At 51.3% G+C, this 26,725-nt stretch overlaps 2 protein-coding genes across 9 annotated transcripts in view; one reads left to right on the top strand and one right to left on the bottom strand.

The window, feature by feature from the left end:
• Nucleotides 1-256: 256 nt before the first annotated feature.
• The window catches only part of Hps4 (HPS4 biogenesis of lysosomal organelles complex 3 subunit 2), a 32,567-nt gene continuing 6,098 nt past the window's right edge, over nucleotides 257-26,725 (bottom strand). For 5 of the 8 annotated variants that reach the window (XM_027415926.2, XM_027415930.2, XM_027415927.2 and 2 more), the window contains 11 exons: nucleotides 26,503-26,646; nucleotides 14,732-14,839; nucleotides 14,219-14,335; nucleotides 13,179-13,273; nucleotides 11,453-11,525; nucleotides 9,525-9,561; nucleotides 8,929-9,025; nucleotides 7,807-8,602; nucleotides 3,846-3,978; nucleotides 3,366-3,474; nucleotides 257-729 (listed from right to left, as the gene is read on the bottom strand). In XM_027415926.2, coding sequence (XP_027271727.1) covers nucleotides 558-729; nucleotides 3,366-3,474; nucleotides 3,846-3,978; nucleotides 7,807-8,602; nucleotides 8,929-9,025; nucleotides 9,525-9,561; nucleotides 11,453-11,525; nucleotides 13,179-13,273; nucleotides 14,219-14,335; nucleotides 14,732-14,839; nucleotides 26,503-26,646 — 1,881 coding nt within the window. In that variant the 3' untranslated portion in view covers nucleotides 257-557. Of the gene's footprint in view, nucleotides 730-3,365; nucleotides 3,475-3,845; nucleotides 3,979-4,252; nucleotides 4,645-7,806; nucleotides 8,603-8,928; nucleotides 9,026-9,524; nucleotides 9,562-11,452; nucleotides 11,526-13,178; nucleotides 13,274-14,218; nucleotides 14,336-14,731; nucleotides 14,840-26,502; nucleotides 26,647-26,725 lie in introns of those variants that run through there. The other 3 variants (XM_035443233.1, XM_035443234.1, XM_035443235.1) reach the window with 3 other exon arrangements.
• On the top strand, nucleotides 20,050-21,459 carry LOC103164118 (coiled-coil domain-containing protein 121). The gene is given in 1 exon segment (XM_035443391.1): nucleotides 20,050-21,459. A coding segment is annotated over 1 exon segment (1,410 nt).

Below are 26,725 nucleotides of genomic sequence, written 5' to 3'. Positions count from 1 at the left end.
TATGCAGACCCAACAACACAGTTCAGAAACTCCCTCCACAGCAGGCCTGTGAGGTTGGTGCTGTCAATCACCTGAGATGAGTTCAGTCTATAGGTCAGTGTATATGGGTTCTATGCAGACGCTCTGTGCTCTAACAGAAGCGACTTGGACTCCTCAGTGTGGAACAGGGACATGGAGTTAACTGCATGTGCACACTCCCATGTAAAGCTTGTACACTGCCCTTCATTCTGTCATGGAAATGCTGATTACACAGAACTCAGTTTGGTCATTTTATTTTTGAGACCTTGGGAATCTGTTTCATACACTTGGAATGCAGCATCACAAGGTTGCAAAGCACCATAGGTAGCTTGAGTGAACTGTCAGCTGAGATTCCTGTGGCTGCAGCCTGCAGCCTGCTCTGCACCTCATTGAAGCCACTTACACCTGACAGAACCTGAGCCCTCTCACTCTCATGCAGCGGCTACTGAAGAGCAAGGTCCTTCTCAACCCTCAACATTGGGGACAGTCAGGAGGGGCTGCTGCACAGCCCAGGTGATACACGGCTGTGCACGGCTGCCTCACAGCAGGTTCACTCCATGCTTCAGCAGCTTCCTCTTGGCTTTGCCTGCAAGGCTGAAGGCACAATCCTGAGGGTTTGGGAAGCCGGAGCTGCGGGTGGTGGGTGTCAGCTGCTGGAAGTAGGTCTCCTGGGCAGGGTTGCAGCAGGCATACACAGCTGTAGAGGCATTCCTGTTGCGGAGGAAAGAGGACAATAGCTCAGGGGTGCCAGTGTGGGTGCTGGCTGGCTGCCCCAGCACCCCTAATGCCTGCTGCAAGCCTGACTAACAACTGTCCTGTCTTCCAGCTCACTGGGGGCTGGAATGATGCATGGTGGCCTGAGGTGGCTGCAGCCAGGGTGTGAAGTCACTGAACAAATGGACGCTGAGGCTGCTGTTCCCATAGCAGCAGCAGATCAAGCCCTGCTCGTGTCCCACCCACCAGCCAAGGAGCCTGGGCTTAGGAGGGTGGCTGATGCTGCTCTACTCTGATGTCTGTAAGGTGACAGAGGAATGGGATGTGACAGAAGGCAGGAAACCTGGACCCACAGGGAATGACACAAGAGAACCTGCAATGGGTATTCGAGAAGGTGGGCGTGGGGTAGCCAAGGAAACCGCAGCTGCATCTTGGTAGCTGAGCTCCTGACAGCATGCTGCTCCTAGGTCCCATATCCTTGAAGCCACACCCCTCAGGAACTCTCCCACACCGCCCAGGCACACTACCCAAGGGTCCACAGCATCCACACCAGCACCTTTTCCTTGCAGATTCAATCCCCCATATCCCTGTGCTGTTTTCCCCAAACCTGGGAATAAATACCCTAACGGGGAAATCTGGGAAGAAAAGGGGTAATTTAACCCATGAATATGCCACCCATCTCATAAATATTCATAAGAACTCCTTACAAATCCACCATGCAGGGCCATAGGGACGCTTGACAACCTCAGTTCCATCCTGGAACCCACAGGGTGTAAGGAGAGTACCAACCCCTTCAAGTTATCATCTGACCTCCACATGTACACTGCACACATACAGACATGCATACACACATGAACACACAACACAGACATGCACATCACACACATTCATATGCATACAGACACATGCACATCACATACACACAGACACACATATCACATACAGAGAGATATGTATATCGTATCGTACCACCCACACACACACGTTAAAAAACCCACAACCAGTATCCATTATGCTGCTCCCCCACTTTCAGGACAGCCTGCACTGGCTTCTCCATGCTGCTAAGAAAGCTTCAGATTAAACTGTCTGTTGGCGGAATCTGCCCTTCTGGGAACAGGACCAGGGGGAGAGACTCTCACCTGTTAACGGACCCACCCTATCACCTCTGCCACCCCCCTTCTTCCTGTCTCGAGGCTTTAGCTTAACAAACCTCAGTTTCCCTGATTCTAGAATGCAATAGTTGAGTCAGGGGCTACTAAGGCTCCTTCCCTCGGCTGTCTCCTGCTGGATGGGGAGGAGGAACTTCCAGGCCCCAGGCACCTGCAGGACCTGGCTGGCATAGTTTCTTTAGCTCCTGTGAGGCATTCCTCGGGATGGCTTCTCTCAAAGCTCAAGGGGAGTATGGCCTGGTGGGGAAACCTTCCAGTCACACCTGTGTGGCAATGCCAGCCCTCCTACTGGCAAGCAGGAAGCCCCTGGCTTTATTCCAATGTCCACAGAGTCTGTGTGCTCTCCTTAGCACGTGCCAATGATCTGTGTCCGCATCACTGTGGTGAGAACCCACCCAGCATGTCTTGGGCTCAACTCCACACTGAACCCTCTCAGCCCTAGGAAGGTGAAATACAGCAGCCATCACAGCAGATGTCAGCATTTGCTTGCTGCCACCTCCCACTCAACAGCCACACACCCAGCACACCCAGGTCCCAGAGCAGTGGCTACAGATGTAAGTCACACTCTGGCTGCCAGCTAGAGAGGACAGGCTGTGCTATCAGCAACAGATGTCACCAGGGCAGACATCTGGCATCAGTGTGGCAAGTGACAGGACATGAGAATTTCATCATCAAGGTTCCGTGTACTTCCCACTGAGTCCCAACCCATGGTCTTCACCCAACTAGTGAGACCAATGGGGAAAGAGCATGCTTCTCAGAGTCATGGAGGCCCGCGGTCCAACCCTGACTCTGGGCTTCATGAGACTATGACCTGGGACATCACTGTCCTCCCCACACATGCTCACATTTCTCACTAGGAGAGGAATGAAAAGTGTGCTTGCACAGCCAGTTCTGAGAGCCGACAGACTGGTGGAGCAGGTAGGGGAGGCTCTCCCTCCAGCCCTCTAACATGTCCGGCTTTCCAAAACTAGCTTCAGAAAGCATGGAGAGAAGGGGTACAGCTTGTTTAATCATCCAGTTTCAGGGATAGTCCACGGACCGTACCAGACACCTGGGAGATGAGATAGAATGACAACAGGGAAGGAAATGGAACCCTGTGCTGTCTGTCTCAGCCACGGAGGATAAAAACTAAGATGCAGCGCCCTGGAGTACCACCACAAACGGAGACATGGGCTGGTTCTGGTGCTGGTGGGCACTGGAGAAATGTTTGATTCTGAGATCTCCTCAGGGACTTTGTTTGTAACCAGGAGCCTGTAGGGTTGTCTGGCCCACCCTCAGAAATGGCGCAGCCTCGTGCACTAACAGTGAGGACTTAGGGTTTTGTCACTGTTGTGACCTGCATATTTAGAGCAGGCTCTGTGTGTACATGGGAAGATGGCCTCCAAAGGGACCAACCATAGTCACCACCAAGTGATGAGGTTGGAGGCAAAGCTGCTGGGGTGGGGTGGGGACTCAGAAGCTCACCTGACGGTCATCTCATAGAGCGTAGGCAGCTGGGCAAAGTCGGAGTGTACAAGATTGATGGCCTGCAGAAAGCGACGGTCCTGGGGAGCGGCCACTAGAGACAGGTTGGCTTGCAGAAGGAGACAGAGGTGGTGAATGGCAGCCCTCCCTGACTCCTTGAGCCCAGTCCTGGGCATGGGGGCAGTGTGGCTGAAGCCTGAGTGTGGGTGAGAGACCTGGGGGCCAACAGCCCAGGTGCCAGCCCCACTGTCAGCCACAGGAGCTCCTGTGCTGGGGCCGACCTTGCCACAGATGTTTAAACTCACAAGTTCCCACTGGAGAACTAGCAAACAAGAAAAAGAGCAAATGAGTGTTTGTCAGCTAGCTCAGTGTCTGTGCCCTAGCTGTGGCCAGAGGGCTGTGTGCTGCAGCACTGCCATGACTGGGGTTGGGTTCTCCCTCCACCCATGTGGAGCTAGGCTCCCTGAACCTGCCTCTTACCTGTGAGCATGCTCTGGATTCGGTCATAATGCACGAAGCTGTATGTGCTGCTTGTGGGGCAGGCCTCGTCTCTGGGTAGTGTCTCCTTCAGGTGGACTTCCAGCCCGTTCAGGGATGCTAGGCTGCTGTGGTACTGCAGAGGGGCCAGGAGTGGGTCACAGGGTGGCAGACCCAGTTAAGAAGTGAGCACCTAGACGATGCCTCAGTGGTCACTAGACCTAGCGAAAGTAGCCAGTGTCTGCCTGAGGCATCAAGTTCCATACATGTTCCTGTTGTTTGAAACAGGGCTTCCCTGTGCAGCCCCGACTGGCCTGGAACTCACCATGTAGACTAGGCTGGCCTCGAACTTGTGGAAAGCCTCTTGCCTCTGCCTCCTGGCTGCATGGATTATAGGTGTGCAACATCCCCATCTGCTTATGTTCATATACACATACATACATACATACATACATACACACACACACACACACACACACACACACATTTTTCTTTTCATGTGAGTGCATCTGTGTATGCCATGTATTATATGAATGCACGTGGAACTCAGAAGAGGCTGTCACATTCCTTGAGCAGGTGTATAGGCAACTGTGAACTGTCCACTAGTGCTAGTATTGAACTCAGATCCCCCGAACAAGAGCCAAGTGTTCTTAATTGCTAAGTCATCTCTCCAGCTCCATAGTCTAATGTTTGTCATCTAAGGGTCATACTGTGTGATGATAAAATGAATAGGCTCTAATTTAAGAAAAGATGAGTGAAGCATAGCAGTACTAACCCAGAGCCCTGGCACTCAGGAAGGAGGCTGATGAAGGAGGATCAAAAATTTGAGGCCATCATGGGTGGAAGAAAGGAAGAAAAGGAGGAGGAAAAAGAAACAAAAGGAAAGAGAAAAGAAAAATTACCCATGATGTCACCACCCAGTTGTGGCTGCCTAGCTGTGTCTTCCCAGAAGCCCCCAGGGGACTATCCATTTTGCTTTATTTAAATATTTGCTTATTTTTAATTTATCTGCCTTATGTGTGCAGAGGCCAGAAGAGCATCAGGTTCCCTGGAGCTGGAGTTCCAGGCAGCTGTGAGCTGCCTCATATGGGCACTGGGATCTGGATTCTGGACCTCTGGGAGAGCAGCAAGTGCTCTAAACCCTGGGCCATCTCTCCAGCTCTGGAACTGTCTGCTTTAACAATGCTGGTGGCCTACTGTGTTCCCAGTGTTTCCCAACATGACCTGGATGAAGTTCCTTATGGGTTAATCTCTCGCCTGTGTTCAGCGGCTCTGAGACGCTGTAGGAACGAGTCCCAACACTCTGTCTCAGGAGCTCCAGCAGGTAAGCAGTGTGTGAACAGATTCCCACGAATGATGGACAAACACAGCTAGTGCCAGGAACTCCAACCAAGTGTACAGGTGAGGAAAACAGGTGTATGTAGAGCCCTGTCTGCCCTGACAGTCGGGACACTTACCAATACTGGGTTAGCAGACACAAACAAGCCTAGGCTTGAAAGTCGTGTGTGCATCGGGTGTGGGATGACAATGGGACACCAAGAGGAGCTTGTCCTGCAGCTGTGTGTAAGGGGCACTGGGACACCCAGGGAGCTCACCCTGCAACTGCACTATACCTTTTGGATCTCAGGGACCTGATAACAGCCACCCCTCAAACTGCTTACAAGAGACAAGAAAAACTAGACCAGACAGGGTCAACTAAATCCTGTTGGCTCTAAATGTATTAGGCTCTACTTCTAAAACTGTCTGCCTAACTTGTAATCAAGATAGAGTTGCTTAACCATAAACCATCTTGAGACATGTGATATAATGTGGAGGAGACTTCTCTGATGACTAAGTGTTGTCAAAGAAACAGGGCCCTGGTTAAACCCAGGTGATCTGTTTTGGTATAGTCTAGCAACTGAGGATACTTTTTGTTACAGCATTTGTTTATATTTGTTAATGGTATTGTGAGATGTCTACAGGGTGGCCACAGAAGGCCACAACCACACCCTTCATACCCTGATGCCCCCTGCACAGCCTAATGTAGCAATAGTTCATTGTCTTCCTGCAACTGAGGGCCCATGGGAATATCCTGGGCACAGAGCTGAAAACCAGGCTCAGGGACACTAAGCTGTCCCCTGGCAGGAGCCTCCTGCACTTCCCTTTGACAGCACAGCTCCCAGACTCAGGAGCCTGTCACCCCATTGCCCTACCTGCTGTGCAGGTCTGTGTGGACACAGCCTCTTCAGCAGGCTGTGCAACTCTGGCTGGCTAGCCTGAGGGACCATGCTGCAGAGACTGTGTCTGCCTTCCAGAACCCAGCAGAGTTGCCAAGAGAGCAGGTAAAGCATTCCCAACTCAAGTCTAGTCTGCTTAAGACAGGGATGGTAACAAGCCTCTCCTTGGGGTCTGTCTGATTCAAGTTCACTCATTTAAATCAGCACACTGCTCAAAGTCAGCAACTCCCTGGTCTAGACGGCACCACTAGCCTCCATCTCCCACACCCAGCAGCCCATTTCCTGGGCCTAACAGCAACAACCCTACTTTACAGGCAAGCTGGAGGCTGTGGTCTTAACACTGTAGCTGGCCTTTACAAATGGCTACAGAGGACAGGGCACTCTCCTCTCATCTTCTAACCTATTGGCAAGAGCAGACAAGCCTGGGGACAGAGGAGTGAGGACTGGGCGGTGAGAATCAATGGGAATTCAGGAACTGGATGGCCTCCACCTCACAAGGCTCTTTTCCTCCCAGGACAGGAGTTGCAGTGTCTGCCTTCCAGAGCCACCCTCAGCTTGGCTAACACAGCCAGCCAGCTTGACATATAATCATGCAGAGCCCCCCACAAGGCACCCTGGGCTGGGTCTCTTCAGAGGGTGGGGGTGGGAGGTCCAGGGCAAAAAGAGGAACTTTCTATTTTGCTGCATGCAAATAGCCAGTCTTCGAAACAAACACCTCTGAGGCTCTCAGCACAGTAAGAACTGGGGAAGCCGAGGCACAGAGCTGCCCTGTGTGAAGCTGTAGCCAGGGCCCTTTGCAGAGGTGGACACGGCCACCCATAGCTATGCTAAATGAGGACACATGCAACAAGCCTCAACTCTGAGCCATGGGCAGGCTCTGTGGAAGAAAAGTCAGGTGGCTTAGAGAGAAGCTGCCCAGCAGCCTGTCCTGTGCTCCAAGGTGACTGGCTCCCCAGTGGAGGGCCGTAAGGCATGCATGCCAATGAGACTGCCTCAGAATAATGTGGATTTAAGAGGAAACACAAGTGGAGCCCCAGAACACCGTTTGCCCTGTAGCAACTGTTCTTCCTGCCAACCACAGCAAGGCTGTTACCATAGCAACTCTATAGCCAGCCAGCGTGGGCCTAGACCCAAGAGCTCAATTCACTGCTTTGGGAAGGGGTGGGCTACTCAAAAAGTACCCTCCACAGTCAGTTTGGAATTCAAGTGTACTCTGGAAAGGAGCACCAAGTCACCATGTGAGACTGGGTCTAGGAAGGAAATGAAGGGTTCCTGGGACCCTCCACCTCAGGCTGTGACATGCTGCAGGAGACAGATGCTGGTAACAGTGCCTCAGCTAGGAGCTGAGCCAGGAACAGGGCAGCTCAGCCTAGCCTGCAGTCTCTGGTTGCATGACCTCACTGCCTCAGAGTAGGAGGCTGAACACTACTTCAGGCTACTGAGAAGCAAACAAGGCCCCGAGGGGAGAGCTGTGTGCAAGACACTCTGATTCACTCTTCCCTTCCCCAACACCCATGCTCTGAGAGACTGCGGGAAGCTGAAAAGCAAAAGCCCAATACTGTCTGCCTGTGCTATGCTGCACGTGTGGCTCACTCTTACACACCCACAAAACCTCACAAAAGTGTACACTACACTCAGCCTCACTATACAAGTTGGGGCAGGGGGAGGGGGGAGGTCTTCTCAGAAAGCTGGCTAGTCCATATTCCTAGGAGCAAGGTGAGGGTACAGAGGAGCCCAGGGACACTCACCACCTCCTCGATGGCTGCAGTGTCTCTGAGAAGAGGCTCCTCACCCAACAGGGATAGCACCAGCCCATTGACACTGTGAGTGTAGAGGTTCATGGGCAAGAGCCCTGCATAGGGCCCGGCTGGGGATGGCGCAAAGCCAATTCTGTCTGCAGGGGTGCTGGGGCCCCGAGAGTCCCCTGAGTACAAAGTGCATGCTAGAGCTGAACGGTGCTCATGGCTTCCATCCCTATACTGCTCTGCACCAGGATCTTGGGGAGGAAGTACCGCAGGCCTGCTGCTTCTTCTGGGGAGAGGGTCCATGCCAGGAACTTGGGTTTGTCCGTTGGAGATGGGAAGGTCTGTAAGCCGTTCCAGCCCTCTGCTCTCAGGGAGCCTCTCAAGAGGAGAAGGGTCCAGGCAGCTGCACACTGCTGTATCTTCAGGCAGCGTGGGGGCCTGGTGGCTGGTGAAGACAGCTTCCTGATCGCCCAGGGCAGGTGCGGGTGAGAAGGCTTCCTGAGCCTCGGAGATGTGGATTTCAGACAAGTCCAGTTCCTCTTGGGAAAAACCCAGCTCCTGCTGCAAACTGCTGCTGCTGCTGCCAGAACCCGGGCCACAGGCAGTGGCACACAGTCCTGCAGCGGCTGCATGCTCCTGCTGCTCATGCCCAAGCAAGTGTCCATCTGCCCCTCTGCCATTCAGCCATGCTCCATCATGGGGTGTGGGCTCCAGGATGGTGGCTGATGTCCAGGCATCTTCTGCCCGGGTAGGGGTGCTTCGATCCCAGGGAGGGTACTGAGATGAACTTTCCTGGAGTCTGGCAAATGAAAGAAATGTCATATCAGCAGAGTGTGGGACAAAGGCTTCCATGGGGACACTGAGGCTCCGATCCCTGAAAGGCACAGGCATCAGTGACAAGTAGATGCCACCATGGCCAAACCACGAAAGTAAATAAAGGCAATGACTGGTGAGGGCCTTGTCACAATGAGGCCAGGGTCACTGACCAGTGTGGCTCCACAATGGGTGTTACACTGAGTCTGCCGTGTCTCCTGAGGCTAGGACAGCTCTGATCAACACCTTTACAAGGCAGTGGAGGATACAAGTGGGGGAGTGCACACGCCGTAAGAGGAACAAGGAACCTACCTAGTCTTCTGCTCCACTGTGAACTCATGGAGGCTAGCAACTTCCTCCTCACTCAGAAAAACTGGGGTGATCTGCACATTGGGGGGCAATGCTGCTCCTGCAAATAAAACCAATGTGGCAGGGCTCCCCTGGGATGAGGTGGGCCCTTGGCACTCACATGTCTCACTAACACCACACCTGGTTCAGAAAGTAGCACCAGGGTTGTACCCTCAGCCCAAAGCCCCGGAGCTGCAGCCTAGATACGTGAGTGGTAGGAAAAGAGGACTGTGGCACTTCACATCAGACATGATGTCGGCAAATTCAGGCTTTAGAATGCAGCCAGAGCCTCTTGGGGACGCCACTTCAATGTGAAGGAGGTAGCCATCAGCACACCTCAGACACTGTCTAAGCAATGTTACAAAATGAAGTTGAAGGAGGGCATGCCCAAAACCTTGGAAAGCAGAGTGCCAAAGGGCAACTGTCTGTCTAGCTATACTAGACCCATCTTATCTGTCTGATCTATAAGCAGAGGAGATCCATACAGAAGGCTGGATGCCCTCTCCCTGGCTGATCCCAGCATGAAGGCAGCACACCACTGCCCACCACACACAACGTACCTGCTTCCTGTTGGGGAGCTCCTGCTCCAGGAAGTCTCTGAAACAAACATACACACGGATTGGTACCAGATACCACGTTCTCTTCTTGACAACCATTAGGAATTCATGGCACCATCTGCTCACAGGAGTCAGCCAAGCCCAGGGAGCTGGTGTGACCCTGTGCCAAGAGCCCAAGCAGATGGAGCGGGGCCACTTGAGGCAAGAACTGGGCCCACTGGGGCTTCAAAGTGGCAACTCTGAAATGTTAAGTGTCTCCCATGAAAGACCAAAGCAAAAATTCCCCACCTGAGTCCACCATTGGGAACCTAGCTAGAGTACAGCCATAGAGGCTGGGAATACAGCCCAGAGGCTGGGAATACAGCCCAGCGGCAAAGCTCAAGGCCCTGGACTCCAATACCCAGCAACAATAAGCAAACAATAAGCAAATTTATATCCTCTCTCCCTAAAGTTCACAGTCCTGTTAATACTTGGGAATTTCCTTTTTTAGTAAGTGCCCTTTACTACTTTGAGACATAAATTCAATTCAGTATTTCCACTTAAAACAGTTGAAGTGATTGCACTCATTTTCAAGTCTCTGGCTAAGACCTGAGGGGGTTTGCAGCAGCTCGTGCAAATCAACTGACTGTCAGCTACAGACCAGACACTAGCCGTTCCTCCATACAGGTGAGAAAACACCTTTCCAGCCTTAGGGGCTGTAAGCCTCGGTCCCAACCACTGACCTTGGCTGCTGCTCCAAGCTTGACACAACTACACATGGTAACGTAATACCAGCAGACCAGTCTGTAGCGCCCTCAGGCAGTCAAATCCCACCAGCTTCCCTAGCAGGCTAGGAGGGCTGTCTATCCTCAGGGTGGATTCCCAGAAGCCGAGTCAGGGGAGACAGGCAAGGGCATCTTAAAGCTCTAAATGGCTGAAGGTGAAGGCGGCCCTCCGGACACACCACCCACACACAGGAAGCCAGAGCCCACCCAGGTTCTGAATGGCTACTCACTCTCATGGTGAGAGAGAGGCCAGAGAAGCACTTGAAACAGAAGTTCACAAAACAAGCCAGGCTGGTGGATGAGCCTGGGACCCCAGCACTGGGGAGGTGAGGCAGATGGATAAGAAGTTCTCTATGTAGCCCAGGCTACCTGATGGAAACCCCATCTCCAAAATCAAAACAAAACAATTTAAAAGAGAGACAGAGTCTAGATGGGAACTGCTGTCACCCAGACAACAGCATAGGCTCTCTATTTCCAAAACAGGGTCTCACTGTGTGGCCCTGGCTGTCCTGGGACTCACTTTGTAGACCAGGCTGGACACTCAAACTCACAGACAGCCACCTGCCTCTGCCTTTGGAGTGTGCATTACCATGCCACCTGCCTGTGAGCAATTCTATTCTCAATGATCTTCACACACACACACACACACACACAAACACACACACACACACACACACACACACACAGTGAATGCACATGAAGCTATATGTTCCCCTATGCCCTTCCCTTCTGTTTCTTCTTCCTTTCCTTCAGTTTTAGAAACAGAATCTCAGTATGTAGCCTAGGGTAGCTCTGCACTCATGATTGTCCAGCCTCAGCTTCCCAGGGCTGGCACAAGAGGTATATGGCACCATAACCAGCAGCTTTCCTGTAGATTTAAGAATACATTCTTTACAGTGCTCTCTGTCAGCAACACTATGCTAGTGGGAGCTAAATGAACATAGCTCTACTTGGCTTTTAAGAACCAGTGCACAAGGCCACCACCACACAGGATAAATGCTTGCTTTTACCCTCGCTTTACTCCTTGACCACACCAACACATGAAGAGTTGTGACAGATTCCATGAAGCAAGTGCCCTAGACCTGTCCACCATGTAGGGCCACCCCCCAAGGCTAAATGGTAGGGCTTCTCGGTCAGCCTCCCAGCAGGTTGCAGACTGTACTGTACCTGGTCTTCAGGGGCAGTCTGGTAAAGCAGGACCTTGGCGGTGAGGGAAGGAGGGAGCTGGGAATTCACAATCCTGGGAGTAAGACACAGGGATAAGAACATGATGAAAGGAAGTGCTGGGACAACAGTGTCCCTGGAGGTGGAGGATGTTGGGGATGTGGCTGGCAGGAGTTTCATCTGGTAGATCGTCAGTGAAGAGCTGTCTGTTCTGCAGGTCCCACTGACAGTCAAAATGTAAGCTCTCCAATCAGGCAGGGATGAGGTGTCAGATGGCTACTCATCACAGAGAAGATGGTAAGGCATGTTAAAAACACAAGTAAGCCACCTGTGTGCACTGGCCAACCACTTGGAGTACAAAGATACCCAGCATTCAGAGGGCAGGAGGTTGGGGCAACTGCAGGTCAGGATGCTCCTCTCTGAACTCTAGGTCAGCCTGGGCTCCATGTACGGTGAGAACATCAAAAACCAGCAGCAGCAAAAGTGCTTCCACTGCACATGCCAAGACCTGAGTGCTATGTCCCACTTGCACAGAGAACAGAAGGAATCAGTGTGGGAGCTTGGACAGGTGTGCAGTGTGGTGCTGCTTGCCACACTGCTGGCCACAGGCATAGCTGAGAGCAAAGCAGAAGAGCCTCTACTCTCTGTGCAGTTGGTACACAGGGAGGACTGGGCATGGTGGCACTTGCTTTTAATCTCAGCATTGGGAGGCAGAGGCAGCCTATCTTTGGGAGTTCAAAGCAAGCCTGGTCTACACAGAGAATTCTAGGACAGCCAGAGCTACATGGTGAAATACTGTCTCAAAAAAAGGGTGTGTATATACTTATTACACACACACACACACACACATATATATCACATATAATATATATAAGTACATATATATGTATGTGAGAAAGAAAATATGAGTGAGAAAACAAGTAATATTTTTAAATGTTTTAAATATTTATCATGTGGCGTGTGCCTGTGCACACACATGCACACATGCACTCACAGGCAAGTGCTATGGAGGTCAGAGGACAGTTTGGAGAAGTCAGTTCTCTCTTTCCACCATGTGTGTCTCAGAACGGAACTCAGGTTACCAGGCTTGGTCACAAGCACCTTTATTCAGTGAGCCACCTTGGCTGCCCACAAACACTACCTTGTCAAAGTGGCCTACAGAGTCACCGTGAGGAGAATGGGGAGAGGAAAGGAGTGATGCTCAGGGTGGGTGGGGTGTCTGTGCAAAGCTCTCCACTTCCTGGGAGAGGACACTGGGGCTACCTCTCCAAGATGGCAGAGCAGAGAGGAAGAGAATACAGGGCTTCAACTCCCACTCTGAAGACCACCAGCCGAGGCATGCTTCTCAGCCCTGCTTAAGGCCCAGCCTGTCTGGGCAGTGAGCACAAATGCTCCATAACGAGAGGCTGTAGGGTCCTGGGCTCTCCCATCATGAAGAAAGCTGGTGAGTTTGGTGGACACTGGAAGAAGCTGGGTAGCAGCCTCTACTTACAGGTCTGGCTGCTGCCCACAGTGGGGCTCTGGATTGCATCCTGCCCACTGACATTTCAACAAAACACCCAAACCGAGGACCTCAGGGTCCCTCTCCTGCACAGTTCCCAATTGCACAGTGATGCACCCTCAGCCAATCTAAGTGGCCCGGCCTTTGCTAAACAACTGCAGACACTGATTGGAACTAGTGAGGACAGTGGGTGGGAGCCCAGCGGGGACCCAGGTGGACATAACTCACAGTCCTTTGTAGAGGATGCAGCCAGCTAGGACATGCGGAGAGCGCTGGCAGGTTTGCAAGATGAGGGCTGCCTTCAGCAGCAGCAGGGGCTCCACCTGGAGAAGACAATACATGTGCCCCTGAGTGCAATTACAAGTGCCTGGGGGTAAACAGTGAAGCAGGGCTTCAGAGACCATCTGAGGGAATCATAGCCCATAGCCACCCTACAGTTCTTATGAGGAATCAGCTGCTCAACCATGAAGATCACATGAGCCTGTCCAGAACTTCCCAGACACTGCAGCTTCCCGGCTTCCTGCCTGGCTGCCAGCACTGATGTGAACCAGGCAGTCAGGACTAAGTAAGAAAGGCCAGATGCACAGGGTGACCTCACTCTCACAGCTCCAGATTGTGTTGAGTAGCAACTGGCCTCCAGAGTTGTCCACAGAAGTGGGAAAACCCTAGCCCACGCCTAGCACCTTGGGCTCTGGAAATCTTGAGTCCCAGCTGCTTTCTTCGGCAGTGGCATGAAAGCTACAGAGATGAGATACATGGTACACAGGCCAGCCACACAGCAGGCAGTGCTCATTAGGTGAGTGAGAATGGGAAGTGCAATGGTTCAGAGAGAGAACCTTCCTGCCTCTCTCACATGCAAATGAGCCAAAATGTGAGCCAGGCACTTTGATGGAGTCACTAAAACCATGACATTTGTGTGGAGAGAGAAGGAGCCTTCAGGCCTCTGAGTTCAGAGGTGATGACGCTCCATTCCCTGAGCATTTATTTGATGCCTGTTGGTGCAGCCTCACTGGCCTTCAGAGGGGTCCTGGAAGCAAGGCCCCTAATCCATCAGGAAGACACCGAGGGTCTGAGAGGCAGCCTGCCTCACCCCTGTAGCAGCATGGAAATTGTTCATCAACTGCTCTACTGGAAAACACATGTCCTTGCACTTACGTAGCTACATGCTCTGACATGGGTGTTCTGCAGCACCTCCCAGCCCTGTCCCAGCAGCCCACACCCACAGCCCTGCACCATGTGGCCAGTGAACAGGAGGGCAGCAGCCTTACTTTGGTGTGGTCAAGATTCCACAGGGCATTGAAGATCCTGTGTGACTCACTGGTGCCCCTGAGGACCTGTGTGATGAAGGTGTCCCACTGCAGGCTCAGCTCCTCCTGAGAACGACTCTGAAACAAAGTGGGGGGGGGGGGGGTCAGCACCTGAGATCAGGGCACAGACTCTTCAGTAAGGGTGGCAACTTCTTGCAGGGGACTTCCCAACAGGAAGAAGACAGTGGGCCTGTCTCATACCATCCCTGCCACACATGTCCTAGCTCTCACTCCAATCAGCAGCCCTGTCACAGAGTCAGGAAACATCCTGAAGAAAGGGGTACCCATGCAGAGAGGAGGGGAGAACAGACACATGGGGACACAGGCATCCCTAGGAGAACCATGTACTATAGGTGTCAGGCCCTGTATTACAGAGACAAGCTCATGTAATACAGAGACAGGCCCAAGGAAGGCCTGGTATAAGCAAGTGCTGATTTTGAAGGGCCCGATGCCCCTAGCAATCTGCACTTCTACCTTGTAGGCCAGGGAGACAGGGCCCATGTAGAAATGAAAGAATCCAATGAGTTGATCCAGAAACTGCCTGCAGCTGACATCAGAGAGCTCCACACCACAGCCCAGAGCCTGCAGAGGGAGAGCAGAAAGACAGTTCTTGTGGCTTTTCTCTGAGGCCACAACCAGTCAAGGCTCTCCAAGGCACCTGCCACAGGCCCACCTAGCCAGATGGGATAGCTCCAGCTTGCAATCCCAGCAGTTGGAAGACTGAGGGATGATGACCAGCCTGGGCTACATACAGAGAATATGCCAGGTCAGCCTGGCCTACAGTGAGACCCTGAGGGTCAGCCTGGGCTATGTACACAGCATGTGCCAGGTCAGCCTGGGCTACTGGGAGATCCTGTCCCAAAACTACATCTTCTAGAGAATTACCCAGTGAGGAACTGAGGCATGGCTCATCAGCAGAGCATTTACCTAGCATGTGTGAGGTCTCAGTTTGGAAACAAAGGACCGCGGCTCTGTGTGAACCAGTGAGGAAGAGCCACTTGATTGATGGACTTGATCCCAAGACAGAAATGGGGGAAGAGCTTCAGAAATCCGCAGTGAAAGAAAAGAGCAGGAAAACAACAAAAACAAAACCCATCCAGGAGCTGGGAAAGCAGCAGACAGCCTGAGCCGCATAGGTCATGGGTGGGGACACGGGAAGAGAAGCCACTTCCAACAGGCAAGCTGACAAAGTCCTGCTTCCAGGACAAGCCCACAGCCCTCACAAGGGAGACAGGGGGACAAGTCAGTGGCAGAGGGAAACCCCACCTGTCACAATGCTGTGCAGAAGTTCCCTCTGAAGTCAGAACCTTCCATCTTAGAGGGAAGCTCTTTAAGAGCTTACAGTGAAATACTCCATCCTGCAGACAAGCTCCTTAGGCTCAGGAAGGAAACAACTCACAACAGCTTCAGGAAGTTCCTGAAACTGAGCAGATTAACTAGGGCCTTCCCTCCCCAAGAGGATATATGTGATAAAGACTGCTAAGAGTCTCTCTCTCTTGGAGAAGCCCAGTTTCCTGGAAGATGCTCAGACCAACTGAGGCACCAGGGAAGGACACTCTCCAGCCTGTTGAGCCACCTGTAGGCTATGCAGTGCTTTAGGTTTACAGCTTTATGAGCTGTCACCTGTGCTGGTTGGACTTTAGTGATATAGCCATCTTTGAGTTGTCTCTACTCCTGTTAGAACCCCCTAACACACCTATATTCCTGTTACTAACTCCAGTAAACTCACTGGCTCACCAAATGGAGCTTTGGTGGTATCTATACTTGGGTCTACCGCGGCCTCCCTATCAAGGGCAAGTAATAACTATACTGGTTAACTTTATATCAACTTGACACAGGCTAGAGTCATCTGAGAGGGAACCCCAGTTGAGAAAATACCTCCATGATATTGGACTGTGGGCAAGCCTGTAGAACATCTTAATTATCAATTGATGTGGGGAGGCTTACCCCATTGTGAGTGGGGCCATCCCTGGGCTGGTGGTCCTGGGTTCTATAAGAAAGCAGGCTGAGCAAGCCATGAGGGGTAAGCCAGTGAGCAGCACCCCTCCACGGCCTCTGCCTCCAGGTTCCTGCCCTGTTTGACTCCCTGTCCTGACTTCCTTCAGTGATGCACTACAGATGTAGAAGTGCAAGCCAAATAAACCTTTTCCTCCACAAATTGCTTTTGGTTATTGTGTTTCATCACAGCAATAGTAACTCTGACTAGGACCACAACTGTTCCATCTCCCCAGGGAAAACAACACACACACACTATCTGCCGCAGAGGCCCTTGGCTATGAGAAGACTAGAGTCCACAAGAAAATAAAACCATGGAGCTTTATCTCAAGCTGTTGGTGAATCAGCCTGACCTGCTTTCTGCCTCTGTAACCACTTGCTGCTGGAAATCATCTCTCATGGTCCCAGCCAGTAGTCCCTTATGGTGATCCATCACACAAGCCAAAACTGAAACCCACCAATGAGGAGAAAAATGAATGCCAACTTATAAATGCCCTGAGTGACTGCAGCTGGGCCTCGAGTTCTCCGGGCTCCCAGAGGCACCTGTGTGAATAAACTTCATTTTCCGCTCTAGTCTCAAGTGTCTGTCCTGAGAGTGGTGTTTCCCACAACAGCAGAATGATATCTTTTGAAAACTGAGCTAACCTGGCCTGAGGTCACAGGACACCCACAGGTTGGGAGCTTTAGTGTGGCTGTTATAGCCCCTAGGTGAGGGAAAGCTCAGAGAGGTGGCATGCCGCAGTAGACAGGGCACTGACAAGCTGAAAGGTGTAGGTGGTAGGAGGTGGGCACAGGCTGGAATTGCATTAAGAGACACGGCTCTGTCCTTGATGGCCAGGAATAGATCTCACTTATTGAGAGTAATGTTGGGGGCTTGAAAGTTCTCAACCCAAGCTGAGTGGGTGAGTTAAATCTGTCAAAGCTGCAAAGCGTCGAGAACTCTGAAGTTGGAGGGTGTGCATGACACCCGCAAGAGCGTCCTTCCAGCAGGTGACTAACACTTGGAAGGTCTTCGGAGTAGGAAGATGGGTCCTCTGCTGTACCTGTCTGGTGCTGTGATAGCCTCCAATGCATGTTGGGCGACACCCAAGACTAGAACATTAGCCACCTCAGGGTGGGCAGGATGCAGGGAGGGTGATTCTACCTGGCCCAAGGACACAAAGCTTGAGTGTGGTCTGCAGAGCTGACTCCTGCTCAGATATGGGGACAGTGGACACTTGTCCAACCCAGACTGGGCAGCAGTGTGAGCCACAGGGAAGCCTGGCTCATCCCTTCCCTTCAGTATTCACAACAGGCATCCCCGACGCTTGGAACAAGAAAGGAAAGAGGCTCCATGGTGGATGGAGCTTTTGTTGAGGGTTGTGTTTGGCTTTTTGAGCGTGGACCACCCCCCCTACCCCCAGTTTTCTTACTGAATTCCTGCCAGAACTGTCACTGAATTGAAGCTGCGCTTTAATCTGCCATCTCCTTTGCACATTCGTCCAACCTCATTTTCAGACTTTCCCAATCTTGTTTGGTGGGTTTTGTCATTTTTTTTTCCTTGTATGCGCCTTTTGTTTTGTCTGCTCTCCCATCTGCACACACCAATGGTATTCTGCCTCCATTCTGCATTCTGAGGAGACACTGGAGGCATTAGAGGCTTACTGGTTTTCCTTTAAGATCACAGTGTTTGGGTGACTTGTGGTGCAAGCAGAACCTGAGCTTAATACCTAGCACTCAAAGAGAAGGCAGCCATGATGGTGCAGTTCAGAAATCCTAGCACTGGGGAGGTGGAGACAGGGGGATCCCTGGCTGATCAGCCAAACTACCTAAATCAGCGGGCTCGAGATAATGACAGACCCTGTTTCAAAACACATGGTGGGGAGCAACTGAGGAAGAGACCCCACACTGACCTTCGGCCTCCACAGGCATGCACACACTCACAGGAACATTTACATACTGTATTTAGTTCTTCCTTGTTATATTTATCTAATGTTTTGAAGATTTTCATTATGATTCATGTTCTGTCCCCACAGATGCTGGGGTTATGCTAACAGCATAGCAGTCTACAGCTTTGCCACCGTCGGTTTTGTGGCCCTGTTGAAGCCTGTGCATTTGTGTCATGTGCAACATGCCGCTGCCTGTTTCTCCTTCCTGTGGCTTCAGAACAGACCTCTCAGGAGGATGACCCCCTAAAACTGTAAGTGCTCTCTCTGTCAACCGACAGATGTGGGGAGGCACAGTGACAAAGCCAGGCTGTGCGACTCCCTAACAGAACAGGCACCTCTATCCCTGAGCACAGACACTCAGCCGGGAAAGATGCCGTGTGCAGATTAAAAGATTTCAGTGACCGGACAAAAGGTGCTAATGAGCAGGTGAGTCAGTCCACTGTAGAAGGGAAGCCGGGCAACAGCATGGGTGGGAAGTCAGTATCATGGACAAAACTTCAGCATAGAAACTAAGAATCTGAAAGAAGCCTAATGGAAAAGGGGAATAAAACCCAGTGAATGGATAAAAACACAAGGATACTTTAGAAAGGGTTTTGGCAGAGATAAGAAGCCCTGCTCTGGGGAGAGGATTCTCCCTGAGAGCAGCAGAGGGCATTATGTGTAGGTGTGCCACCAGAGTACTGCCATTTTCCTACTCCAACCAAGTCATGATGTTCCAGTGGCTCAGGTTCAGGCAGACAGAGAGAAAGCCACACAAGGCCAAGTGTGAGCGACTAGTAAGACTTCGATGAATTTTTCAGGGACACAGAATTCCTACAGACATGCCATGTGTCAGGGCCCAGGCTAGGAAGAGGTGGATCATATGGCAAATGGGACCAGGACACACAGAGAAGGGCATGAGGTACACATGACCTGTCTCAGAAGCCTCCTTCCAAGTCTCCAAGAGAGAATGATACCTGCCCCTGCTTCCTGCTGCTCCCATGGGCCTCCTTGCTAGGAGGCAGGAAACCACCTGTGCCACAAGCTAAGTGATTTCTTCCCTGGGGAAGTTCCTCAGCTGTCCTGTATGGCAGGGAGGGCCAACCAGTGCAGGAGCCGTGCTGTGGACAATGCTCTGCAGCTGCTCTGCTCATGGGAAGTCATCCTCCTCCATGTTCTTCCCAAAAGCATTCATTCCACACTCCGAGCCTTCTCAGTTTTACTTTCACTGTAACCAGGTGGCTGCACAGGGCACAATTCTGGGGCGGCTTTCCCTTCCGGGGATACTGTGCTTCAACACCAGCCATGGCATCGCGAGGACGCTCGTGCCACTGGGAACCCAGCAATCATGGAGGGAGTCCGAAGCCGGTGGAACAGACTCAGACTGCACCCAAACAGCACTGCGAAGGGAGCCAGGAGCCTGGAGCCTCTTGGCCCTTGGCGCCTTCCCTCCCTCCCAGGGCTCCTGTCCAGCCCGTACAGCGTAGGTCACAGGTGCAAGGGGTCTCTACTGGCTCCCCATAGCGACACAACTGCTGTGCCATGCTGAGAAAGCCCTGGTGTTGCTCGCCACAGGCGCCAAGTCGCTGCAACTTTTCTTCCGGCCTTACTTAGAGCTCCAAGCCCAGGGTCTATCCAGCTCCGGCTTCACCCCCATAAGCTCCGCCCCTCCCAAGCCCCGCCCACCAGGCAAATCCGTCGCCTAAGGGTTAATGACTAGGCCAACAGTCCACGTTCTGCTCTACCTAGGCCAACCCTAGGAGGCTTGGGGGAGGTGGTTACCCGTGACTGAAGGGCAGGGAGGATGAACAGAAGGAACTACTGTAGCCAGGAGAAAGTGCTGAGTTTCTGAGCCTCGGGTAAAGCCCTACAGCCAGGAGGGGAGGGGATATGGAGTCCCAAGGCCAGGACCATACCACCTGGGACACCAGGAACAGAAGACCCACCCTTGTCTACGACAGTCAAGGAGGCAGGGCTGCTGGACCACCATCACTTCCTGAAAGGGAGGAGCCTGCTTTTACATACCAAGGCCTCCACTGCAGGCCTTGCCTGGCCAGGAGGAAGGCCATATGCGAATTTCGGGTGAGGTGGCCAGAACTGGTTCTCCTGGACCAGAAGGAAAAGGAGGAGGTACTTACGCTAATTGGCCTAAGGCCCTCTGACATGCAGGTCCATGAGGCCAGTGCCTGCTCCTCAGGGGTCAGCATCAGCAACACAAACCTGGAGAGCTGTCCCAGTGAGCTCCTAGATTCCAAAACAGAGTTTGCTGTGGACCCCCAACCCCAGCCTACATCGTCTACTCCTGCGGCTATTCTCAAAAGGTATCTAAAGCCAGAGTTGCTGACCCGGCGGGAGAAGAGGGTGAGGAGGAAGATTCTGGCCACCATGAGTGAGCTAGAGCTGGAGATGGAAGCGGTTAAGAGCCGACGGTCAGAACTGATGATGAACATCAAGGAACTGAAGAAGGAAATGGCATTGGAGGAAACAGACAACAAGCTCTTCCTGGAGTTTCTGAAGCTCAAGCAGAATGACAGCCAGAAGAAATATGACTCCCTGTGGAAATATTACAGGCAGCAGCGTCAGGAGATTGAGGACAGGAGGCAAGAGCTGGTCTCTGCCTTCGCCTCCCACACAGATGACCTCCAGAAGCAGCTGTTGCAGAGCAGGAAGCTGGAGAGCCATTTCAGGAGGAAGTTGAATGCCCTGAGTCCTGTAGCACAGGTAAAGAGGAGCCAGGACCAAAAGATCAAGGCCTTAGAGCTGGAGAAAGCCAGCATTGTAGTTGACATCTCCTTAGAGGACCAGGAGGCACACTTCCAATTCCTGAAGGAAAGGGCCGCCCTGGAGAAGCAAGTGGAGGAGCTGAACCTACTGGAGTCAGGAGAGGACATCACCATGGAGCTGAAGAAGAAGGCCAAGGCCTTGGAGGTTAAGGCCAAAAAGGCTCACAAGGACTTATACCAGGATATCAATGCTGAGAATAAGCGTCTGCAAACACAGCTCCAGCAGCTGGATCAGGAATTCTGTGAGCTGGAAGCCAGAAAGAAGAAGCTGGAGCAGAAAAAGCAACAGTGGAAGGAGCAGCAGTGGTACCTGGAGGCCCTGGCCCGGGGGAGGCAGCGCCTGCAGCAGCAGGAATGCCGACCCCCCAAATCACAGACTGCTCCTCACCCAACCCGGGGGCCGTCTACTGGATGCCAGCCAAGAACCAATCCTAAGAAATGACTGCCATGTCCCAGGAAGCAGACTGGAGCTGAAGTTGGGGGTAGCACACAAGAATTGAAGATGCTATCAGGGTAATGCAAAGAGAGCAGAAGTATCAAGGGGACGGGGAGGGGGGGCTGAGCTTCTCAGAGGAGCAGAGGGGTTCTGGCCTTTTTCTCAGGCTTGGTCCCCTCACAGCAGCCCAAAGGGCTATCCTAATGGAAAGCTTCACAGCATTAGGGAAGCTTTGTTCTTTAGACTCTATACCTTCCATGACAAGTTCTCTGTTGTGGTGTAGACTTTGGTGCTCAACCCTGCTCTAGTGTGGATTTCATGACAACAGGTGCATTTGTAATCGGCACCTTCCACACAGTCACCCATCTCACAGTGGTAGGGCTGGTGTCTTAGGTGGGTGCTGGGAGTTATTTGGGGAATGGGTTCTTTGCATTTGTGCACAGCTGAGGCTGGATTGTTCTGCAGAGTTGTGATGTGGCGTATGGCCCTGGGTTTGGGCCGTGTGTGCCTGTGTGACAAAATACAGACAGCTCTCTCAGTCCTTTTTGCTTTTTTCAGGCAAAAAGCCTTGGCAATACATTGTAGAATTTTAACGTTTACTTAGCTATAAAATGAACTCATTTAAAACTGTGGTGAAAATGAATTGCTGAATGTATCTTTGGCTTGCAGATTTACTTGCATGTGAAATGCTTTATTCTTAAACACTGTTATTGAAAAATAAAAGCTACCTGTTATTGTTCAAAATAAAAGTCTTTATCATTACCCAAAACAAAAGCCTACTTGTTACCGATACAAATAAAACATGAAGGTAAGGGGACACAGTGGAAGACGGAAGTGTGACAATGGAAGACTTAAGGTCAAAGTGTCAGTACTGGCTGTCCATTTTGCTGGGCATAGGGCATCCGAAGGGTTTAAGATGGAGTGGCACCGTGGCCAGGAGGTCCAACAGGTGGCCATGGACTAGTATTTGAAGCTGATGGACAACCATCCCCTCTGCCACCTCCATCAATTTCCTATGTAGCATTTACTGCTCTGTGTGTCCTGTGTGGCCCCAAGTACGTGTTAGTGGTCAGAACTGAGCAGCAAAGAACTAAAAGGTGGCTGGAAGGTTATGTGATACAGACCCCAGCACCCCACCCAGCCCCTGTCTCAGCGCCTCATGAACACTTAGTCTGGTATGGTGGCTTTAGGGAGATTTCAGTCAGTCCTCATCATGTCCACCAGTTTCCTCAGCATCACCCCAAGCCAGCCTATCCTAGCAGAGCTCGCTCTCTGCCTTGCATATATTACTGTCTCCTGACTATTTCCAAGTAGCCAGGGGTCCCCAGATTCCTCATCTGCTGAGTCACAGACTTGCCACTTTATTGGCATGGTACATGTGTCAGTGACCTGTAGGAAAGTCCAGCTAACAAGGCTGCCTGCTAGTGGGAAGGGTGAGCTTGCTCCATGCAGCACAGGCACAGTATTTAATCGGAACATGCTGGGTGAGGCTTGAATGAATAGGTGGATGGATGGTGAGCAGGCCTGCCTGGCGCTGCTCCATAGGAGATCTGTGGCTAACCTTGGGTTCAGGCAGTGTGCGGCCTGGTTTATCCCATCCTTCCTTTTGTGATCTACATGAAATAGCTTAGTCTTCCAGCTGGCAATCATTTTAAACACCACCACAACTCTTAGACATGAGGCAATGTGTGCGGCTCAACTCTTCCCTGGGGTAGTCACAGATGTGGACTTGACCATTTAAGAAAAGAGGAGAGGGGCCAGAAGCCCCTTCAGGTCATAGAGAACATTGGGGAGCAAGGTCTGTCTCCTCAGAGCAGGAATGCAGTGGCAGTTACTTATTGTTTTCCAGGTAAGTTATTTACTAATAAACTCAATATCCACGTCATCAGAGGAACACCGCCTCTCACTGCACAACGCCGGCCTGTGTTTCCCTGACCTAAAGCAGACAAGGACACAACATGGGAAGAACACACAGTCCAATCTCCCTCATCAAGATAAACACAAAAATTTCCTCCAAGTCTGACAAACTAAGGTCAAGAACACAGTGAAAGCCAGCCATGGTGGTGCATGCCTTTAGTCCCAGCACTTGGGAGAAAGAGGCAAACTGATCTCTATGAGTTTGATGCCAGCCTAGTCTACAATGTAAGTACCAGGACAGCCAAGGCAATCACACAGAGAACCCTGTCTTACAAAACCAAATTAAATAAACAGACAAATAGAACAGGGCCTTCAAGCTCAGAGCCAGTGCAGTGTGAAAGTGACAAATGGTATGAAGCAATCCACACAGCAATACAACCCCCATCAAAATCCAAACAACATCCCTCAAAGAACTCAGAAAAATAATCCTAAAATTCACATGGCAAAACCAAAAACCAAAAAAACAGATCCTGATGAGAAGCAAAGCCAGGTCCATCACCACAGAGCCATGGTCACACAACCAGCAAAGCACTGCCACAAAAGCAAACCTGGAGGTTAATAAAAGAGAACAAAGGGACCAGCAACACACCAACACCGCTTTAGCCACCTAAGTTTTCAGAGAGCTCTCAAAGAAGACAGCTTCCTTAACTAAAGAACACATCTGGGCCAGTAAGATGGCTCAGTGCATAAAGGCACTAGCTGCCAAGCTCGATAATAAGAGTTCAATCCCAGAGTGCTACATGATAGGAGAGAACCAACTCCAGAAAATTGTTGGCCTACACACAACCATCATAGCATGCATGATGTGGTGTGGACACTTGTGCTCTCTCGAGCACACACACACACACACACACACACACACACACACACACACACACACACAGACTCTGAATGAGTGACTATCAACATGAGTTGGTAAGATGTGATGCCAGGTGTGGTACTGCCAGTCATACAATCACTTGGGAGGGAGAAGCAGATCGGGGGTGATCCGAAATGCACGATGTACCCATAAGTCATAATGAAACCATGACTTCTGCAGAATCAATAGAAATCAGTATAGTAAACAAAATAATGGCTTTTGAGACCCTATTCCTTGTACTGGGTTGCCTTGCCCAGCCTTAATATAAGGGGAGGAACGTAGTTTTACTGCAAATTGATATGCCATGCTTTGTGGATACCCATAAGAGGCCTGCCCCTTTCTGACAGAAACAGAGAAGGGGTGGATTGTGGGTGGAGGTGGGAAGAGAGGAGGGAGAGGAAATTGTACTGTGGTCGGGATGTAAGATAAATAAATAAATTTAATGAAAAAAGATTTGGAAGGATAAATACCACATGTTTATATAGAGAACTTAGATGTATTTTTTATATTTAGGGAGAGGTAGGGGTCACAGCAGAGCACAACTTGCAGGAGTAGGTTCTCTACTTCCACTATGCATCTTGAGGAAGCCAGAAGAGGGCGTCAGATCCCCTGGAACTGGATTACAGATGATTATGAGCCACCATGTGGGTGCTGGGAACTGAACCCAGGTACTTGAGAAAGCTTAACCACTGAGCCAGCTCTCCAGGTTCATGAGTCATGAAGTCAGGAAGGAGATTATGGAGATCATTAGGAGGCAAGAGGAGGGTTTTTTTTGTTTTGTTTTGTTTTGTTTTGTTTTTTGGTCAGGGTCTCACTATGTAGCTCTAGCTATGCTGGAACTCATTGTGTAGACCTGGCTGTCCTAGAACTCAAGACATCCACCTCCCTCTGTCTTCTGAGTGCTGGGATTAAAGGTATGGTCACTAAACTGGGCCAAGACAGCCCCTTTTAAGGAGGTTGGAAATTGAGAGAACAATGGAACATACATAGGTAATAAAAACAGGAGCAGAGAACAACTGAAGAGACAACTGTGCATGACAACGCCATAACATGACCTGCTGCTACATGTGCTGAGAGATTTAAAAACCCATCTTCTGCAGCTAAGCCGACCCCACTGCAGCAGGGATGCCCTCTACAGACACCAAGCACTTTTGTCTCCCGCTGACGGGGCTGACCTGAAGTGCATATTCCTGCTCACGCCAACTCCCTGATTGGAGTAGGTGTACTCAGGCCTGCTCTGTGAGCTGTACCTGTGATGGCCTCCCGTATACTGCATGTTAAACTGGGGTACAGACACTGCAGAGATGGAGGGCAGTTCTATTGAGTGACGCTGAGGCCAGGGCCTGCTTCTCTGGAAGGCAGTGCTTAGCTACAATGTGAGCCTGCCTTAAAACCACTGGGCTGGAAGGAAGTCACTAGGAATGTGACATCATCAAGGAACCTGGATGGAAAGGAGCCCAGGCTGTCCTATGGTGGGAGCTATATGAAGGGTTGCCCCTACTCCCACCCCAGGACTATACTGTTCACTCTGGACTCTACACCCACAACTTAACTGCAACAGCAGCCCTCTCCAGAGTCACTGGGAAAGGGACTGACAACAGGAGAGACACTGTCCATCCCAAGACTCACACAAAGCTATAAAAATCACAGCCTGCGGGATTTGCTGAATCTTCAAGCAGACCCAGACCCATGCCCACAGTCCCCTGACTTGTGACAAAGGTGGTTGAGGAACTCAGTAATGGCGCACGAATGATGGATAACCAGGTGGAAAAATAAATGACCCTTGACCTCTATTCTCACCACCCATCTACCCACAGACAGAAGTCTAGGTGGGTTTATAAACACAAATTTAGAAGCAAAAACAATCGAACTTGTCTTCTAAAAATTGGAGACCAAAACACTAGGTAATAGTTTCTCAGACTATAGAAGGCAATGGCAACAGAAGATAACACTGACTAGACACCATCAAAATGGAGACCAGCGGCTCACCAAGGAAAACTGATAGGCATGCTGCAAACCGGGTCTCCACATACATACACATGTACACAGACACATGCACACATACATGCACGTGTACATGCACACACCAGACATGTGCAAAGACAGATGAGTAAAAACAACACAAAGAAACCTCCCACACCCAGTGCAGGGTGTATCTGAGGTTTTTGGGGTTGGGCTGTGGTGTAGCTCTGGGGCACGGAGCAGGTGCTTGACATTGTGAGGCCCTGGCAGGTTCTCGCCTTCCATCATAGCAGTGTTTGGAGAGCACCGAGGGCTGAGGAGCAGCTGCAGTCACAGGAAGGACACCACACTCCCACACCAGCTCCATGTCTTCAGACTCGACTTACCCACAGGTAGTCCCCATCCACCCTGATGGCAAACTTGAGTTTCCGCAGGCGGATGAGCGTGGGTGGGGTACCAGAAAGGTCCCAGAGGCAGCGAACGACTCCGGCAAGCTGGCCACAGAGCAGCTCCTGTTGGTCCAGCAGGGTCTGTGGGAGAAGCAGACATTTTACCTGACTGCTCTGTGCAGACCGACATCTACTCCCATTTTCCCAGGCGGAGAATAGT

Source organism: Cricetulus griseus, chromosome 4 (genome assembly GCF_003668045.3).
Source record: "Cricetulus griseus strain 17A/GY chromosome 4, alternate assembly CriGri-PICRH-1.0, whole genome shotgun sequence".
Taxonomy (NCBI): Eukaryota; Metazoa; Chordata; class Mammalia; order Rodentia; family Cricetidae; genus Cricetulus; species Cricetulus griseus.
The sequence above is the reverse complement of the archived record's forward strand: the minus strand, read 5'-3'. Positions and strand labels throughout refer to the sequence as shown.